This window comes from Sarcophilus harrisii, chromosome 1, assembly GCF_902635505.1.
Source record: "Sarcophilus harrisii chromosome 1, mSarHar1.11, whole genome shotgun sequence".
In the NCBI taxonomy this organism is placed as follows: domain Eukaryota; kingdom Metazoa; phylum Chordata; class Mammalia; order Dasyuromorphia; family Dasyuridae; genus Sarcophilus; species Sarcophilus harrisii.
This window is the reverse complement of record NC_045426.1, coordinates 652,276,268-652,295,994: the sequence shown is the minus strand read 5'-3', so window position 1 is coordinate 652,295,994 and position 19,727 is coordinate 652,276,268. Positions and strand designations below refer to the sequence as shown.

At 40.2% G+C, this 19,727-nt stretch overlaps 1 protein-coding gene and 1 long non-coding RNA gene across 13 annotated transcripts in view; one reads left to right on the top strand and one right to left on the bottom strand.

Moving 5' to 3' along the window:
• Window positions 1-10,586, bottom strand: part of RANBP3 (RAN binding protein 3) — a 77,313-nt gene extending 66,727 nt beyond the window's left edge. For 2 of the 12 annotated variants that reach the window (XM_023496722.2, XM_023496725.2), the window contains exon 1: window positions 10,303-10,586. In XM_023496722.2, the coding sequence (XP_023352490.1) occupies window positions 10,303-10,324 (22 nt within the window). In that variant the 5' untranslated portion in view covers window positions 10,325-10,586. The remainder of the gene's footprint in view (window positions 1-10,302) is intronic. The other 10 variants (XM_012542040.3, XM_023496724.2, XM_023496726.2 and 7 more) reach the window with 8 other exon arrangements.
• Window positions 10,587-10,601: 15 nt separating this feature from the next.
• The window catches only part of LOC111719174, a 59,274-nt gene continuing 50,148 nt past the window's right edge, over window positions 10,602-19,727 (top strand). Inside the window, exon 1 of the long non-coding RNA XR_004231210.1 lies at window positions 10,602-10,897. This is a non-coding gene — a long non-coding RNA (uncharacterized LOC111719174). The remainder of the gene's footprint in view (window positions 10,898-19,727) is intronic.

Genomic DNA, 19,727 nt, shown 5'->3' with positions numbered 1-19,727 from the left:
AAATTCATTATTTTAGGGTCAAAGCAAAGTTTTATGTACGCCAACAATGAATTCAGCTCCCTTCCCAAATATATCTCACAATTTTAATTTAAATTAAAATTTAAAAATTAAATTTAATTTAAACAAAATGAAAACACAAATGGAAAGAACTACAAAAACAACCAAAAGTGAATGATGCAAAATCATAAAGAACAAGGATAACAACAAAGAAAAGGTATTAGAAGACACTTCCATTCCATTCCTTTGCAAAGGTGGGAGGTCTATAGGAAGGAAATAACTTAGATAAACTGATCAGTTTTACTACTGTTCTTTTTTCCTACTGTTCTTTTAAAATTTTATCATAAGATGTCTCTGGGGAAACTGGAAGGGATATTAAGATTATTTTTGTCAATTAAAAAAACAAAAATTATCAATAAAATTTTATAAAAAGAAATGTGGCATATACACACCTCAAAACTAATCTCAAGACAATAGCATCATTAAGCGGAGTCATTCAATAATTTGAGATAATAAGTCAAAATACTACAAAATAATTTCTGGTACAAAAAATTTTTTACAGTGCCAATTACTTGTTATAGGTAGATTATAAAGGGGAATCCTAACGTACTGAAAATGCTATCATCATTCCTAAAAATTAGTTGTAAACTTGCTGTACTTAATTCAGATATACATCAACCACATGTAGATAAGATTCATCCCCCCACAGAACCATAAACGACTACCAACTTCACTCCCAACTGGTAGCAACATTTTCATGTTAAGAGCAACATAGTCCAAAATCTTTTCTACTGTACTGGTTCCTTACACCTTTCCAGACAAAAAAGAAAAGGAAGAAAGTATTTTGGTTTAAAGATCTCAGAGATTCAGTTCATTAAATTTTTACTAAGTGCCTTCTGGGGAAGATGTATACAAGACAAAATTCCTACCCTCTAGTAGTTCAGAGTCTAATAAGAAAATATGACAACCATACAAAGAACTTGGAACATGAAATACAGTTTATATATGTGAGGTAGGTAGAAAATGCTCTATGTAAAGCCTAAAATTGAAGAATCAAAAAGAATTCTGGGAGGAGGTAGTAGTATCTGGACTGGAATTTAAAAACTGGGAAGGAATTCAACAGGTAAAATTCTATTTTTCTATTATTTCTAATTTCTATTTTTGTCAATTAAAAAAACAAGAGTTATCAATAATTTATTGATTTATTTATTGATTTATTAATTTATTGAAATTTTATAAAAAGAAATGTGTGGCATATACACACCTCAAAACTAATCTCAGACAATAGCATCATTAAGCTGAGTCATTCAATATAAAAGGGAAGCTTTAAAAAAAATCAAAAAATGGTTATGGCCACTTTAAAGGTCTCAAACCAAATTAACATGCAGAATAGTCCCCCCACCCCCCTGGCAATGAGCAGCCTAGTTTAACAGAGGCCTAGAATATTGCATAGTTAGATAGTATAAAGGCTAAATGGTTGGCTCAAAATTTTGAAGAACTTTAAATGCCAGGTTTCCTCTGCAGGCAATCGAGTCTTTTTGTGAAATTCTCAACAGAGAAGTGACGTTACCTATGCATGCGGATTAATCTGAAATGTGTTGACTAGAATGAAAGATTAGAGAAAAGCGTGTTAGGATGTTATTATAACAGCCCAAAAGCAGAGGATAAGGGTCTATCAGAAGCAATTGCAGGTTTAGGAGAGGGAAAACAGGAGGAAAGAAAGTAAAGATGACAAACTCTGGATAAGTTTAGGATGGTAGCAGGAGATCATATTTGGATCACCAATCCAATCTCTTCATTCTATTCCTGAGGATGCCCAGAGGGGGAGTGACTTGCCCAAGACATTCAATGGCAGAGCTGGGTTCCAAATAAAATCAACTCCTCTAACTCTGAAGGTAGTGCTCTTGGCACATGTTACTGACCTGTACCCAGCTCAGGATAGAAGCTAGAATTGGATAAACAGATTAGGGAATCATCTGCACAGACCAGTTAGTAGAATCAGTAAGTGATAGGAGGAAAGACTGGAGAAAAGAAAAAATAGGGGCAAAATCGTAGAGATGTTAGGAGAAGCTGGGACCTAACTCACATCTGGAAGGAATGAGCTTTAGCAAGGTGTACTCTATGTAACTATACAGAGAAGAGAAAAAAGGCTGGTAATACCAAGATATTTCAAGGAGTGAAGCAAGGTGTTCTTAATATTTTCAGTGAAATAGAAGGTTACTTTATTAATTCTCAGTAGGGGGATGGGTGTGTTGTTGGAGAAGAAAAGAAAAGTTTGAACACTGTCAGTGGGAAAGGAGATTGGGAGTCAGGAATTTGGCTGGTATGTGAGAGATAGCTAGCATTTTAAAATGACTTCATAAATAACTCCGTTTAATCATCTCTACAAACAGCATAACTTGTGAAAAGGGAATAGCAAATGAGAGAGGGGGTTCAGACCTTAGCTCTCATACTGGGCAGCTCCTTAACCACAGAAAAGGCATCACATCACTTTGAGAAAAGACTTTCCTCATTAATGTAATGATGATAATAGCATTTATATTTCCTATCCTAGATCATGAGACAACTGCTCTGTGAACCTTGAAGTACTACAGAAATGAGAATTCTGATTACTTTTGATAAGTATATTTAACTTCTCCAGAGCTGATCAGTTTTTTATTCTCACACTAGTAAGCAAGAAATAAAATCCAATTGTACAAGTTTTTTGCTACACAAAAAGAGTTGCAATTTTGGGAAATGTCCTGGTCTTATCCAATTTAAATACGCCTTACATGAAGAAAAACTTATATGGATGGAATTTATGCTATACAGTACTTTTGTCTGGGCTGTCAATCAAAATCAAAGATCCTTTTTTGTAAAGGCCATTCATAACAAAGCCTGCACGTATGTCTCTGTAATTTGGATTTTAAGACAGGTGGTAGCACCCAAAAGTTCCAGTAATAGCAGAGATATTTGAAATAGCCACTTCAAGTGCTGAATAAGAGACCATATGCTGTTTGGGAACAGAAGTAATCTTTATATAATGGACCACAGGGGTTAGGGTTAGGGCTGGAAAAAACTTCAGAGATCATTTCAATATCCTCATTTTATATAGGATGAAACCTGAGGATAAGGACTGCCTTTTGCTTTACTTGCATCACCAGGCCCTGATCACCGTGTCTCTGGCACATCTAAACAAGCATTTAATAATTGTTAATATGTTGAGGCCCAGAATAAGGGACTGATGAATAAAAATGACCCAAGTAGATAGAAGGCTAGGATTTTACTTTAGGATTCCAAATTCACTGCTCTTTTTACTTACAAAAGCACTTAGGTTCTAGGAATTTCTTAAAGTTTCCTGTGTCTAAAAGAAACGGTGATCATCTATCACTGGCAGGCAGGTGCAGAGACCCTCTCTCAAGTGATGAGAATAAAGGAAGGAAAAGAACTTTTACCTGCAGTTCTCTTGCCACATAGCAATTTAAATAATGATGAACTGTGTTGATGATAAGAACCTATCAGAATGAGAGGTACTGATGGTAAGAACTCAGTGCTCATCTCTTGGTTGGAGTTGCTGCTTCAACAATGTTACAGCCTTAACTCCCAATTGTACTTTGCTAAAATGTATGCTTGCCCTGGATCCCAGCCAGTCAAGTCATCCCTAAACACTGCCTTGAGAACATATTCACATCTTCACTTTAACTGATAAAATTCAGGTCTAGCAAAGCTCCAAGTACATACAATAAAAGGTGTTTTAATCTCGTTGCTTTACATTAATTTAAGAGGTTACATGCTCTTGGTCAACTTGGTTTATGTAGAAACTTCATTTGTAATCAATTTGACATAGTACCACAATTTTCTTCATTGGTTTCAAACATATCATTTTCTTATTAGTTACTAAACTTAAGTACCAGGCTTTTGACTTGGGGGATTTCCCTTAGACATTCCTTCATGGTACAGTGAAAAAAGTAACAAGTCAGGAGATCTGGGATTTACTCCCAGATCAATCAGTAGCTTGCTATCATCCCGGAAGTTACTTAATTGGAGGTCCCAGTTTCTCTAGCCATAAAATAAGGGATGAAAGAAATACTTAACCTGGAAACCACTAATTTAAACACACATATTTTTTCTATAAATATATTTCAATAAAATTGGCTTTCTATAATCTTATACATTTTACTTTATGCATCAATTTCAGAAGTCCATAGACTTTTCTAAAATGCCAAAGGAGTTCATGATACATACACACACACACACACACACACACACACACGTTAAGAACCTTTAGATTTCATGACCTAAGAAAAGGAGATTCTTAAACTAATTAAACATCTATGGACCTTTTCTCAGAAAGTTTTTTTTTTTAAATAGAAGAAAATGCTAAATTCCCCTTGCTAAGTTAGTGAAAATAAAAGTTCACGGACCCCCTGAAATCTATACATTGTCCAGTTAGAATTCCCAATTCTAAATCCTATGATCGCTTAAGGTTTGTTCCAGTTCTAAAATTCTGTAAGTTTATGATCTCACTTTGAGACACTAGGTAACGGTAAATTAAGATGCAAAGGGCAGGGAAAACTTAAATTCCCTCAATATTGAAAGGAAGTCTTCTAATGCTTACTTTACTGCCAATAGGATCTAAGGTATGAAAATTAATTAGTAATTTTTAAGTCAACAGTAAACAAACCACAGCTCTGCTACTTACTAGTTGTGTGACCACATTGGCAAATTACTTAACTTTTTTGGATCTCAGTATCCTCATCTGAAAAAGGAAGATTGTTATATCCTCATCTGAAAAAGGAAGATTGTTAAACTAAATTCTCCATCTGGCTTGAGTATTCAATGATTAACTCATTTTGGGACCACAAGAAATCATTTACTTGAGTCTACCGCCCACTATAAGCATGAAAACCTTTCAAAATAACATCATACCTGAACTTCAACTAAGAATATAATGGCTTAATAGCACATAAGTTAGCTCATAAGCAGCTAATTACAAGCTTTAGGCACATCAATTCTTAGCCCTGACAAAAACTATAGAGCTCATTATCTTTATATGAGCTATTGAAAATATCTCAGTTCTTTATACTAAGCTGCACAACAATTATATTAGTGTACACACTTCAATACTTTAAAAATGAAAAAAAATCAAGTCTATCTGAAGAGGAAAAATCCCTTTAAGCAAACATACATCACAACTAATATTTCTTGAGTTAAAAGTACCATGGAGAGCTACTCAAAAAGAATTGACATTTTTTTCCCCAAGAGTGGTCTTCTCTCACAAGTGATTTTGATCATAACTCCCTTTCCCAGAATTTTTCAATTGTTCCAATTTCAAATTTCTCAACCAAATGACCCTAAAGCCACATCTGCTTGCTTCATAGCCTATATAGCCCTTTCTCTACTTACCTAGGCAAATTAGATCAAGTTTCTGATTCCATGCTAACTCCAAATCACTCTCAGGTTTTTTGCCAAACCAAGTCCTCCCCACCTTTCAAAAGTGCAAGACCTATGTTCAGTTGACTTCATCTTCCAATCACTCTAGCAAGCCTCCTTAGAGGTCCAGCACTGTGATTAACCAAAATACTTGGGAGAAATGAAAGATTAATTCAGTTTTCCAGTGAAGTAAAAAACTCTGGTTGAAAACTGTCCTAAAATCTGCCCTTTCTTTAGTATATGGAAGACAATTTCTGCTTTGGCAACTAAAGATTCTGAAGTGCTTCAAGATCAAGGAATATCACTATGCAATCCTCTGGATGTAGGAGGCATTAAGATATGCTAAAAACATATTGAACCCAGGACATAATCTAGATGGTTTAATTGGGGGGGGGGGGGGGGGGGGGGGGGGGGGGGGGGGGGGGGGGAGAGAACAGGGCGGAGATAATGAATTCTTTTTAGGATTTGTTTGAAAGGCAATTCAATAATTATTTTCAATTTCCTAATGATTTAGTGCAAGGAGAAAAATGACTAGTGGGAGGTTTTTAAAGCTGGGTTCCAGCTAACCATCGTGTTGCCAATTACATTTTTATTTTGAACACACATGGAGGTATTCACTTTACCTCTCAGTCAACCATGTGACAGTGTATAGCATGCTATAGAAAACAATCTGTGAAAGCTTGTTCCTTTCTTATTTGCATCTAGGACAGCTGTGTCAAACTTGAACAGAAACTGATCCCCTAGAGTCGCAAACTGATTTGGAAAATTACAAATTGACATCATCTATGTTGTACTGTATTTTTATCTTATTAAACATTTCCCAATTTATATTTTAATCTCGTGGACTGCACTTAATAGTTGTGCAGGCATTTGACACATTCACAGAGGCCAGTTTGGTCGATAATAAAAAAGAGAAAGTTGTATATGCAATATTAGGTGATATCTTCTCAGTTGCAGGATCATAAGTTTAGAGGTAAAAGGTAAAATGCACCTTAAAAGATGTCTATTCTATCCCTTACATTTTAAAGATAAAGAAATTGATACCAACAGAGGTGAAGTGAAATGCCTAAGGTCATACTGATTAAGTGGCAAAACTAAATCTAAAAAAAGATTTAAAGCAGGAGTCTATTAACTCCAAATCTAACAAGATCCATTGTACTGCACTTCATCTTTTAGAAAATATTGCCTTGTCTTCTTATATTTTTATTTCCTTAGTTCCTTTCTCTTTAGGTTATAATTCCTCAAGAACAGATCCAGTCTTCTTTCCTACATATAGCGGGTTATATTACTTGACTAGCTGGTGACCTGATATTGGAATCACTTTCTTCCTCTTTCCTCTCATCTCCAATTGTTCAACAATTACCCAAAGAGACTTTCTTTCCATATCTCATTAGTACCACATTGCCTACTACACTGCAATTGGAAAGGAATTTTAACCCTCGAGTTCAGGGACTTCTATCAATCATCTTTGTGACACCTCCACAAAAACAAGGTAGTGAGTACTCAATGTCTGCTGGACATTGAAACAAAGTAATTGTATTGTACCTTAGGAAAATGTTTGGTAGATCTTAAACTTAACCAAAGGTTTTTCTAAATTTGTAGATTTGATTTATATTTCTTCTATTCCAACAGACTCCTAATTTTTAATTAAAATGGGTTGCAAACAGTAAAATTTCAGTTACGTAAAATCCATGAAACATGGTGATTCTTCTAGGTATTAGCATTCAATTCATGATTAGTTCTTGATAATTGTTCTCATTCTTAACTTAGAATCATTTCTGCATGTCCCATCTCATTCTCAAGAAATGAACCTTAAAAGACTTGTAAAGTCCTTTAAAAGAACCTTAAAGGAAATGTACTTTAAAGTGTACTCCAAAAAGTGTTTTGGAGACAAAGCAACATCTTATATATAACTCACCGTGGTGAAAGGATTTAGAGCTGGAATGACTCTTAGAAGTCATTGTTGGAAGAAGTTCTAGTATAAACCCATCATTTTATACATCTGGAAACTAAAGCTCAGAGAGACGAAATTAAAGTTGCCCGTTTAATGTTACAGAAAGAGGCTAGGATTCAAACAAGCACTGTGATTTTAAATCTACTGGGTATTACACCACACTATTTCCTAAATTCCATAAGTATTAACTAATAAACTGACTTGATCAAGTATCATGGGGAAATATTAATTTCAGGATCCCAAACCCAGGAAAGAATTCAAATCCATATTCTTGCTCATTTCTCACTTTTCTTTCACATTTGCAATGACAATTATACCCCAACAATCAATTTTTAAATCAAAATAGGTAGTCTGAGATAGGTAAATAGAGTTTAGGCTTAAATGTGAATTACTGAAGTACTATAGTAAAAAAGTATGAAGATAACAATCAAGCTGTGTAAGTGAACAGAAAAATAGCAGATGAGCCACTATATACAAATATAAGAAATAGTATTTAGAGAAAAATAATCTGAACTCTACTTAGGATCAATTAGAGCTTGAAAGGACTTTAGCTGTCATGTTATCCCATCTCATTTTCTAGATGAGGAAACTTGAGGTCCTGAGAAATTTAAGTATTTTGACTAAGGTTAAGTGGAACAACTGGCAATCTAGAATTGAACCCAGTGATCTACTGTACTATAATGCTTCTCCAAAGAGGAGCTATGAGTTATCAGTAAACAACCAAGTTACTACAGGTTATTCCCTGAAGACAACATCCCTGAAGACAAGTGTGCCATGATTGCTGTATAAATCAGAAAAATGCTAGGCATCAGCAACTGAACAATTATTAGATGCTTTTTTTCCTGTTAGGTATCCTGCCTGGTGCTAGATGGCGCAGGAAATATACCAGAATGCATTATTCCACTCTTTTGGAATGAAGAATTATGGTGCAGATGCACCCAAATTTGCTGGATTGTTACTGGGGTCATAACTACAGAAATACCAGAAAAGGGGAACTGAAATTATCAAAAGAATAAAGGCTAAGATATGATTTCATATAAGAAATGATCAAAGTTTATAAAATTATATAGATAAGTATGGCTTTGTTGGGGTTCATGGATAAATTAAATGTGAAATTGTTAATTAACTCCTAAATTAGAGTGTCCCCATCCTCAGAATTTCACATAGAAAAGAAATTTAGGTCACAAAATATGATGCCCCATTTTCCATTGAGGGTAATAAACCTATGTAATTCATCCCAAGAGCAAAAAGACTGAAAAAACAAATGGATGAAAAAGGAGTTTTGGTAAATTCATGAAAAGTATCTAAACTGAGTTATCAGGGCAAATTAGGAATCAATTTAGTGCAAACCCTCCATAATTATTCCCTCTGGGAAAAAATATGTCCTTCGGTGTCACCTTCAGAGATTAAGAGAGGTTGAGTATGAATTCTGGGCTGGATGGAATACTAGAGGTTGACTAAAGACAGCATTTTCTTAACTTCCTATTACTTAAAAGAGATGATTATATTTACCCAATTTATACCTACCCGTTTTGTATTCAGTCAACAATTCATTAAATATTCATTATCAATTTTATGACCTGTGATGTTTAAAGTCTTCTCTTTGTCTATTTCTATCCCCACTTAAAGGCCAACTTTTTCTCCAGTGTTCAGATGTCCCTTAAACCTCTATTACCTCTCATTAACATTTTCAGAAACTTTTTTCTATGCTTAACCTTGTTTTGGCCAATCTTTTTGTAATGCTTGCTTGGCCTCTTCTCCGTCAGCATTTGTCACCTTAGCACGGTAAGCTATTCATCCTGGAGGGTGGAGTAAAGCAAGTCTGATGGCCCGTGCAGGATCCTATGCTAAAAAATACGACTCCCTCCATCCCTTATAGCTGTTTAAGTAGACGCCGGTCCTACCACACCGGGAGCCTCCTCTGCCCATCTCAGGACCGTACTCTCCAGGAGTACGAGAATGGACAAGTGGCTATTTCCGAGCATCTGGGACCCAAGTCATTGAGTGTCGCCTCACTCCAAAATGCGGAGGAGCCCAGTCACTGCGCGTTTCTGGCTCGCCAGCCTCCCTCGAGGTCCAGCAGGCGTGAAGACGCCGCCCGCTGAGGCCCGGCCAGAGGGAACCGCCGGCCGGCTACAGGACACAGCCAGGGGAGGAGGGGGGAGGGAGAAAGGAGGGGGAGGGCCGAGCGAGCCACCAGGAGGCTCAAGGGAAGAGAGCGAGGGCGGCAACACATGAAGGCTGTCCCGGAACACGCCTCGGCGGCCGCGAGGGGTAAAACCCGAGGGGCCCGGCCGGCAAACGCCGCTCCCTCGCCGCTCTTGCCCTGAGAGAGGAACTGAAAGAGGCGGTGACAGGCGCGCCAAGGCCGGGGCCGAGCAGGGCAGGGAGGGACGGCGGCAGGGACGATGGGGGTCGCAGGAGCGCGCCTCGGCCAGCGAAGGGCACCCCCCGAAGCAACAAAGTTTAGGGGGGCGGGCCTCCGTGGCCGGGCCGCTGAGACCCGAGAGCGGCTGGGCTGCCCGGGACGTGTTTACTTTGGAACCCGGGGTGCCCCGGGGCCGCGCCTCTGCCCAACGGACCGAGCCTCTCCCGAGGACATGGGACCGGGGGATGTGGAGCGGGGAGATGTGCTCCAACAAGGACGGGGGGGGGGGGGGAGGAGGGGGGGGGCTCCAACTGGGGAATCGAAGAGGCGAGGCCCGGCCTCAGGGCCCAGGACAGAGGAGTGGGGGCTGCCCGGGCCGCGGCCGTGGGGCCAGGACGAGGGGGAGGGGGAGGCCCGCGACGCCCTCCGCCGAGGCCAGCTGGCCTGCTGGGAGCCCCGGGGCCACTTTCCTTTGGCGGAAGGAGCCCCTGCACCCGGGGTTTCCATTCCTCGGGCCAACGGCCCTCGGGCCTCCCTCCCCACCAGCTGCCCCGGACGGCGCTTCTCCTACCTTCGTTCGCCAGGTCCGCCATTTTGCTCTCTTAAGCCCTCCCACAAGGCACCGCGCCGGCCCCAGCTCCCCTGCTTTCAACCGGGGAGTCCCGCGCCTGCGCGCCCGCCACTCGTCCAGGAACCGAGCCAACAGCAGCCGAATCCTGGTTTCCGAAAGTAGCCGAAAGCGAGGGTCTTTTCTAAGCGAGATGAGACGCCCCCACCCTGGGGGCGTGGACTTCGCGCCTGCGCTCAAGATGACTAAACCTTTTTTTACCTCTTTTCCCAGAGGAGGGATGCAAGAGGGGGAGGGGAAACACGAGGACGCGCGTGCGCGCGCGTCAAGTCTTGCGCGCGGGCAGACGTGCGCTGCGCTCACGGTTGGGCGGGAAAGGCCGAGCTGCGACCGCCCTCCGGGTTGCTCTGGCGAGCTCGGCTGCGCGCGGCACCGCCCCCTATGACGGTGGCCGAGCGGCCCTAGCCGAGGGGCCCGACCGGGCTTGGGGGAGCTCTGAGGCCATCTCAATTCCTTCCGAGGCCCGACCCACGTGTTACCTTCTGCCGAGGCTGGGGTCCGGTCCCTGCTCGCATCTCTCTGCGAAGCCCGGAGCCAGGTAACTAGCGGCGAGGAAGGCGGGAGCTCGGCTGGGCGGCTTCGTGTGCGGTCCCCCCTCCCCAAGCCCCGGCACCCGAAGGGAGGGGAAGCCGCCGCGCGTTGCAGCACGGCGGGGCCGGGGGCACCCTCGTGGGGGGCCGGTAAGTTCCCCAGCCGAGCCCCCTCCCCCACTGCCTCCTCCCCTTGTGCCCCTCCGCCTCTCCCGGGAGCCCCGCTTTCCCCGCCCCCATCCCACTACTTGGGATTATGTACCTCGTAAAACGCCTAGGCCTCGAAGGCACGGACTGTTATATTCTTGCAGCCTCGTTTTTTACTACGTGTGTGCGACTGGATAGAGAGCGAGCAGCTCGGCCCAGAGCCTGAGCTAGGGGTGCGAAAGCTCTGGGAGCGTGGGGGCCGAGGGGGCGGCTTTCCCCGCCGCAGAGGGCGCAGAGTCCGGGGCAGCCGCGGGCCAGTCCTGCCCCAATAGTTGGTAGCTGTGTGACCCCCCCAAGTAACTGAGAGTCAGAAACGCCTCCTCGGCATTAAATTTGGCAAAGCGTTTTACACGTGTTAACTCACTGGTGCAGGGAGTGGAACGCCAATCGCCATAGGGAGCCTCTAAAGGAGGCAAGGGAAGTCAGGGTCTTAGTTCAGGAAGCTCTCTTCTTCCTCTCCCTCTGGGAGGCTGCGATTGGGGCGGGGGTGGGGCTCGACGTGGCCCCATTTGGGGTTTTCTTGGTCAAAGATATTCGAGCGGTGATCCGGGCAAGAACTAATACGTCTAAACAGAGAAAGCAAGATGCCCTCGCTGCCTGCTGGGCTACCTGCGTGGCCGTCCATGGGCACAAGTCTCCTGTGCGGTCCAGTCAGACTTTTCCCATAGCAAGCCACCAAGTGGTGGAATGCAAGGGAAGTACCTCGAAAGTGTGGGCTGAAGGGCCAGCGTCTTGTTGTCTCAGAAGAATTTGTAGACCTCCAAATCGAGGGACAAAGATTTTATTGTGCTTCTGAGAGGGGTCTGAATTCTAAAAGAACTTAGTAAGGGAAGGGGCTTTTAGCAACGAGTTTCCTCGTGGAACTCAAATGGGAGGAACATGCCATGAAAGCGGGGGGTTATGAGGATAACCCCAAATAGGAGTTTAGGGTCCTCATATGTGTTATATTGTGATGCTTAGCAAGTGAACTGATCCCAAAAAGGAGTTAGCTGTAACAAAGAAAAGAAGCTGTAATATGGTGGGCTAGGTGAAAGGAGTTAGCAAGTTGGGGAGATACAGTTAGGACCTTTTATAGGGGAAATAAAACCGGGGATGTTTGATAGAATGATTTGGCTCTCTAATTGGATGCAGTAACAGTGGGGTTACAGGACAAATCCAAGTAGGGTGGGATCACAAATCAAAACTCCACTTAAGGCTGAGATGATTTTATCAGAGCCTCAGGAAGTAGCTAAACTTTCAGATTATTTTTCGAAAATCAGGCTTTCTTTGCTAAAGCCCACCTGGATGCCCAAGACTTATAGGCAGACTTTTTCTTTGTATATATGCTTTGCATATAAATGTTGAACCAGCTGCTTTAACATGTAACTAAGCCTTAGGTTTGCCACTTACAAAATAAAGTGGGGGAAGATCTTTTAAGATTACTTCCAGCTTCAGATCCTGTTTTTTTTAAATGGTTGCCAAGAACAGGGGAAGCATCAAAGAGATATTATGGAGGTAGAAGCAACAAGTATTTGCAACTGGTTAATCTAAGTGAAGTGAAAGGGAGGAGCCAGGGATGACAAGGACCATAGGATGATAGAATGATTGTGTCTTGGACAATGATTAGGAATTTGGAAGGGGCGGAGAGCAAGATAATGTGATTTCTGTTTTGGATTTGAGATTGTGATTCATAGAAGCGATCTAAGAAATGGCTGGTAATGTGGAACTGAAACTCAAGAAAAAGGCTAAAACTGAATATATGGATGTGAGAGTCATTGGCATAAATTATTGAACTTATAAGAGCTGATGAGTCATAGAATAAAGTAGAAAGAAAAGAAGATCTAATATACTTCCTTGAAGTACAACCATAATTTGTAGGTGTAACACAGAAGACCTTCTTTGTAAAGATTATCTTAGTTTATTGGAGTTAAAGAAAAAAAGAAACAAAGGTGGTGTCACCAGAGAATAAAGCTTGCCCATATGCTACAGACATCAAAAAGGACACAAGTTGAGAAAAGGCTATTAGGAGTTATCAATTTAAAAATCATTGGTAATGTTAAGAGAGCAATTGCATAACAATAGAGCCCAGATTTCAGAGAGAAGAGAAAGTCAAAGCTGCTAACATAGATGACTTTTTCAAAGAGATGGGCTGAGAAAAGATTTAAGATCATGGATACTGAAAAGGATAGTTGGATCTAGTGAAAGATTTTTAAAGACTGGAGTGACCAGTAATCTGTTGCTACTTTTGGGTGGACTTTAATCCAGTCTTTATTCTTCTTGACTTCTGTAGAGTCTTTAGCTATTGACAACTCTGTGAATAGAGCTGCCCCATGGGGACCCAAATGGAACTGGATGCTTGGGCAATACAGCTCTTCTTTTCTTCCTTCCCATATGGGTGTCATATCCTTACCTGTGGATGCTCTGCCCAAATTTCTTTTGTAAGGACCTTGTCTTAAACCCAAATCACTCTGGTTCTCATTGATTAGCCACCAATAGGTCCCATGTCAAGCCCTTGTCAGTCTTTGTGTGGGCCCTGATTAACTCAGTGATTATAAATAGCAATTGTTTTTCTTTTAGTTGGAAACTGAGTATTTCTCCCTCTCAAATAGTATTTTTTTTTTTGACTAGATGAAAGAGGGCATTCTTACTTAGCCTTAATCACTGAATGAATGTTGCCTTACACAAACTGAGATCTGTTAAAGACCTTAGTTTAAAAAGGCCAAAGTCTCTTTAAGATGGCAGAGTAAAGGCGAGAACTCGCCCAACCTCTCCCCCAGATTGCTCCAAATTCCTCTAAATAATTAATAAATTGTAGAGCATCAGAATATTCAAAAGGATGGAGTAGAACATTTTCCAGCTAAAGGCAGTTTAGGAGATCAGCACAGTTGTCTGACAACAGTGTGGGAATCCGATGTGCAATCCCAAGTGTAATCCCAATGCAGGCAACACCAGTGCAGTCCCATCTCAACACCAGCAAAGCAGGACCTCTGAATCATTGGTAGTAATGGCAATTTCCTGACTTCTGGGTCCAGAGACACCAAAGACCACTTGCCAGCTTGGCAAAAAAGGTCCCTCAGTAGGGCAAGAGGGTCTTGGTAAACCAGCAAACCAAGAGTGGTGTGAGCAATGCAGTAGCAGCTTTTGGGGTTTCAGCTCACAGGAGGTCTCTTTATTAATAGTGAGGAAGGTCTTTGTTGCTTTAGCACACTAGATCTTACAGCTATAGTGGGATGGGGACATTACTAACAGTTCTAGGCCAGAAAAGAAGGTTTGTGTTGGGTCCCTACAAGGATCTCTGAAAAAGGCTGCACAAAACCCTTGAAGCTTGGGTCAGTGTACCCTGTGTCCTAGAAACAAGAGCCCTACTTAACAGAGTTAAAAGCCAAGTAATAGGCTAGGAACATGAGTAAACAACCAAAAAGTTTCTGACCAAAGAAAGTTACTATATGGTATCAAGGAAGCTCAAAACACACCTCAGAAGATGATAATAAAGTCAAAGATCCTACATCCAAAGCCTCCAAGAAAAATAATAACTGGGCTCAGGCCATGGAAAAGCTCAAAAGGGACTTTGAAAATAAAGTAAGAGAAATAGAGAAAAGATTAAAGAAAAAAATGAATGTGTTAAAGAAAATACAAAAAGCTAATGAGAAGAGTATCTTAAAAAGCAAAATTGGACAAATGGGAAAGGATGCACAAAAGTTCAGTGAGGAAAATAATAACTTAAAAATTAGAATTGAGCAATTGGAAACTGATGACTTTATGAGAAATCAAAATATAAAGCAAAACCCCAAAATTGAAAAAATAGAAGAAAAAAAAACACCTGGAAAATAGGTCCAGAAGAGATAATTTTAAAATTATTGGTCTAATATATACATATATTGTATTTAACATATACTGTAACATATTTAAGATATATTGGTCATATGGGAGAGGGGGTGGGGGGAGGGAGGGGGAAAATGGGAACAAAAGGTTTTGCAATTGTCAATGCTGAAAAATTACCCATGCATATATCTTGTAAATAAAAAGCTATAATAAGAAAAAATATTTTTCTGCCTAAATGCCATGATGAAAAAAAAGAGCCTGGACATCGTGTTTCAAAAAATTATCAAGAAAAATTGTCCTGATGTTCTAGAACCAGAGGGTAAAATAGAAATTGAAAGAATCCATCAATCATCTCCTGAAAGAGATCCTGAAAGGAATATTATAACCAAATTCTAAAACTTCCAGGTGAAGGAGAAAATATTGCAAGCATCCAGAAAGGAATAATTAAGATATAATGGAGTCACATAGTCAGGATAAAAGATTTAAAGGACCAGAGGGCGTGTAATATGATAATCCAGAGAGTAATCCAGAGAGCAGTGAATCTAAGATTATAATCAAGAATAACCTACCCATCAAATCCTTTAGGGGAAAAAGTGGACATTGAATTAAAAAAAGGCTAACCTCCTCAGACTGCCTATTGCCACACTCAAATACCTCCTCTGCTACTCCCAGCAGAGGAAGTTGCATGCATGTTGTCATTGGGATGGACCCTACTGCTTCCCAAGTTCTTAGATCCCACCTTTATTCCCTGCCCTTCTTCTCTCTGAACCTTTAAAAAGCATTGTGCTTAATCATTCTGATTAATGTCAGCCTTTATAAGACAAGAAAAGGCATCCTTTGTGATCATGATAAATTGCAGTGTAAATTATTCCCATTCCAAACCACTCTCCCATTACCTAGTACTGATTCTTACCCCATACTTCACAGATCACTGCCAAATCTATATACATAGCACTAATCAATTTCTTAGCCTTGATTCCTATGTGTTTGTTTTCTAGACTCCTTCCTAACTACCACTGGCATCTCAAACTTAGCCTATCTAAAACAGAACTCATTATCTTGCTTAAACCCCTAGACTTACTATTTCCAAGGAGGGCATTTTCTAGGCACCTGAATCACTCCCTGCTTATTTCACATCTAATCAGTTGCCAAATCCTGTCCTTTCTCTATTAACTGTCTCGGACAGCTATTTCTTTCTCTTTGTGGCATCATTTAAATTCTAATTGCTTGTCTCGTGAACTACTGTAAAAACTTTCCTAACTGATCCTTGGCTCTCTTCGGGTTTGTTTGTTTTTTCCCCTCACACAAGAATCTCACTCATGTTGGAATCTTTACAAAGTGTTAAGCCATTAGAGTTGATAGAAACAATAATTATCTAATTTAGCATGGTTCAATATGATTGATTTGATCTTAGAAGGAGATATTTTGGGCCAGAACTTGAAACAAGATACTAAGTACAACTGATAGAAATGATGCTTGTGTTCACACCTTTAGAGAGCTCATAGAAGCAAGAAATATTTAAGTACTCATTGGAGTTCACACACTCACTCTTGTGATTTCAAAAGTTACCCCTATGTAGATAATAGATCTTTCCATATTTCCAATAGGCTGCTATGTATGCTCTTACTTCAAACATATATAAAACTGAACTCATGTTGAACTCCACAATATTACCTTCTCAGGGTTACTTTAACTTTTCTAGGTCACCATTTATTTAGAAATTTCTCAATCCTTTCTATTTGCCTATAATTGCTCATCCTTGTTCATATTCAAATGGGTCAAAGAGTTATTTTCCACCAAATTGAGCACCTTGTTGTGAACACTTACCATAATGTATAGAACATTGTAGGTTCTTAGTCAATTTTTACTGATTTGACTGCAGATAACTACAAGAATACAAGAATGTCTGCCCAATTGTGGGCCCCATTAACCAGAGGGAGCATCTATATCCTTGATCCCCATTCCTCCCAAGTTAGAAAAACTTGATTATTCTAAGGCCTGTTTCCCTTTCTGCACAATAAAGTGGGTGCATGCATGGTTAATGGGTAAAGGGGAAGCTTCCTATGCAAGAAAACAAACAAGCTGGAAGCTAGGGGATACAGAGGCCAAAAGACAAGTTCAAATGTGACATTTCCTAGCTGTGTGTAACCTTAGGGCAAGTCACTTGATTTCTTTGATTTAGTTTCCACTATAGTAAGGATCAAATGAGTTTGATAATTATTAAGCTAAGCACTTAGTTTAGCACAATGCCTAGCCTAGTAGGCAATTAATGCTAACTCTTTTCTCCAAAAAACCTGCCACTCCCCCCAAATATTCTGATTCTGTTATAGTATCATTGTTCTCCCATTCCCTTCCCCTTTTCTTAACACTGCTGGTACAGTTGCTTAAGTGGCATAACTCTTTGAAGACCTGAGTTTGAATTCTGCCCCAGGCATTTACTTAGCTTCTTTGAGGCTACATTTCAGCCACATGGAGTAGTGTACAGAACAGAAGAGTTCTTTTAGATACTTACTAGCTGTGCAATCTTGGACAAGTTACTCAACTCCATTTGCCTCAGTTCCCTCATTTGTCAAATGATCTGGAAAAGGAAATGGCAAACCACTCCAGTATCTTTGCCAGGAAACTTCAAATAGGGTTGTGAAGAATCTTGATGTCACTGAATGACTACAGCAAAATGAGGATAATGGTACCTATTTCACAGTATTTTTGGGAGGGTCATATGAGATAATGCCTGTAAAGCATTTTGCAAAAGATAAATGTCAGCTATTACTACTTTCTGCTTAAGAATCTTCCCTAGCTCCTCATGGCTTCTGAGGTTAAAATAAAAACTCAGCTTAACATTTAAAGCCCTTCATTTTAGTTCTAAACTATCTTTCCTGGCTTGACTTGAGTTGCCAAATTGAATTACAAGTTTTTAGTTCATTTGAAAATATAAAGAAAAAAAAATCTCATCTAAAACCCTTTACTGATTTAACTAAAGAAGACTATCAGTACTCAATAAAATTTCTCAGTAATGAATGAGTATCTTCCAATAAAATCCTTTTCCCCATTCTCTTGGGAAGATTTGTAAAAGGCCAAGAACTAAAAAACTAAGTCCTTGAAAAATGGATTTAGGGAATCCAACATAAAATGAAAAGTAATTCCTAGCTAGCTAGGTTCATTCTTTTTTTTCTCTTTCCTGAAGGGATAAAGGTATTTACCCTCTGATTGAAAATAAGGGTTTATGTGACTTTTGAGGGGTGTGATATGGCTTTAGGAAACCTCAGCCTCTGTCTGAAAGTGATTACTGTTCTGGAATCAAAAGTACTAACTTTGATCTTATCCTACATTGTAACTACATTATTTTTCCTTGTCTAGGATTCTTAAGAATTTAGAGATATTCAAGGGCTTGAGGAGACATTGTCAGTGAAGTTGTTTCTCCAAGCAGAAAAATCCTTAGATTAGAATGATAAATTAAGAAAATTTTCTCTAGAAGACTAGTGTCTAAAATTTAGAGTACACTATTGATACTTTTTTTTTTTTGGCCACATACTTTCCTAGAGTTCAGCATATCAATTCCTGTGCTTTAGCCCAGGCTATCCTCTTGACTGAAATGTACTCCTTAATGGATCAACTCAAGTGCCCCTTCCTCAATTTTCCTGGCTTTATCAATATTGAGTGTTATCATTTCAGTAGAACAAGCTCCCTGATGGCAGGGGCTTGGCAGTTTTGTTTTCATATCTTCATAAACAAGGCCCTTAAAAATATTTGTTAAATTGTAGGTACTATGTGAAGAAATATAAATAGACAAACAAATAAAGTAATTTGTGTAGGTCGAGCACATTAGCATCTAGGGGAACTAGGAAAGTGAAGCTGCTCAGCAAAGGTTCTGAAAAAGAAAATCCAGTTTGGCAAATAAAAAAGCAAATTTTGCAGAAATGGTACATAAATTGAAAATTTAAAGGCCAGCCAAAAAGGCAGGCTGCAGTAAGAATGTGAAACACTTTAAATGTGTGGGTGAAAAAGGTGTTTGTTCTCCTAGACTCTTGGAAGCTGCTGGATCTTTTTGAGTAGGGAACTAATGAGTCCCAATTCTTTAGGAATATTAATTTCAATAATAATAAGTCTGGAACCTCTCAAGAGGCTGTGGCAATAGGTGGGGAAAAGAACTTGGCCATGTGAGCAAGGACGGATATGAGTGAGATGGGAGTGGGAGGACCATGTACTGACCAACAAGACTTATGGATTCCTGAAGTTCAAACCTGGGCTCCTGAAAAGATGGTGGCACTTTGAACAGAGAGAGGGAAGTTTGGAGCAGGTGCAGGTTTGAGGGGAAGCTGAATTTAGTTTGGCTGAGATTGAAAATATGTTAAAGAAGATCCAGATAAAAGTAGTGATAGGAAAAACATCAGGAGATAACTGGAAACAGAGGCTTGGGAGATGTCTCCCATGGAGAAGACAATTGAATTCATGGGAGGTCAGCCCCACTTTGGTCACCAGAGAGAAAAAGAGAGCCCAGGATGGAGCAGGGGCAATGAGGTGATGTTCGTTGGAACAAAAGCCCTCACCCCTTGCTGTATACACGATGCTGATGTTTGCCATTTCTTGGATGGGATAAGCTCTTCAGACTCCATGCCTTTACACTGCTGTTGCCTACACCTGGAATGCTCTCCCTCTTCACCTTTGCCTTTTAGCTTCCTTCAAGATTCCAATTTCCCCTTTTTTATAGGAGGCTTGTACTGGGCCTCTGAGATTGCTTGTAATTTACAGTCTGCATCTTATGAGGACGTTTCCATGTTGTCTCCTCTGTTAGACTGTAAAACTCCTTGAGAGCAAGGACCATGGTTTTTA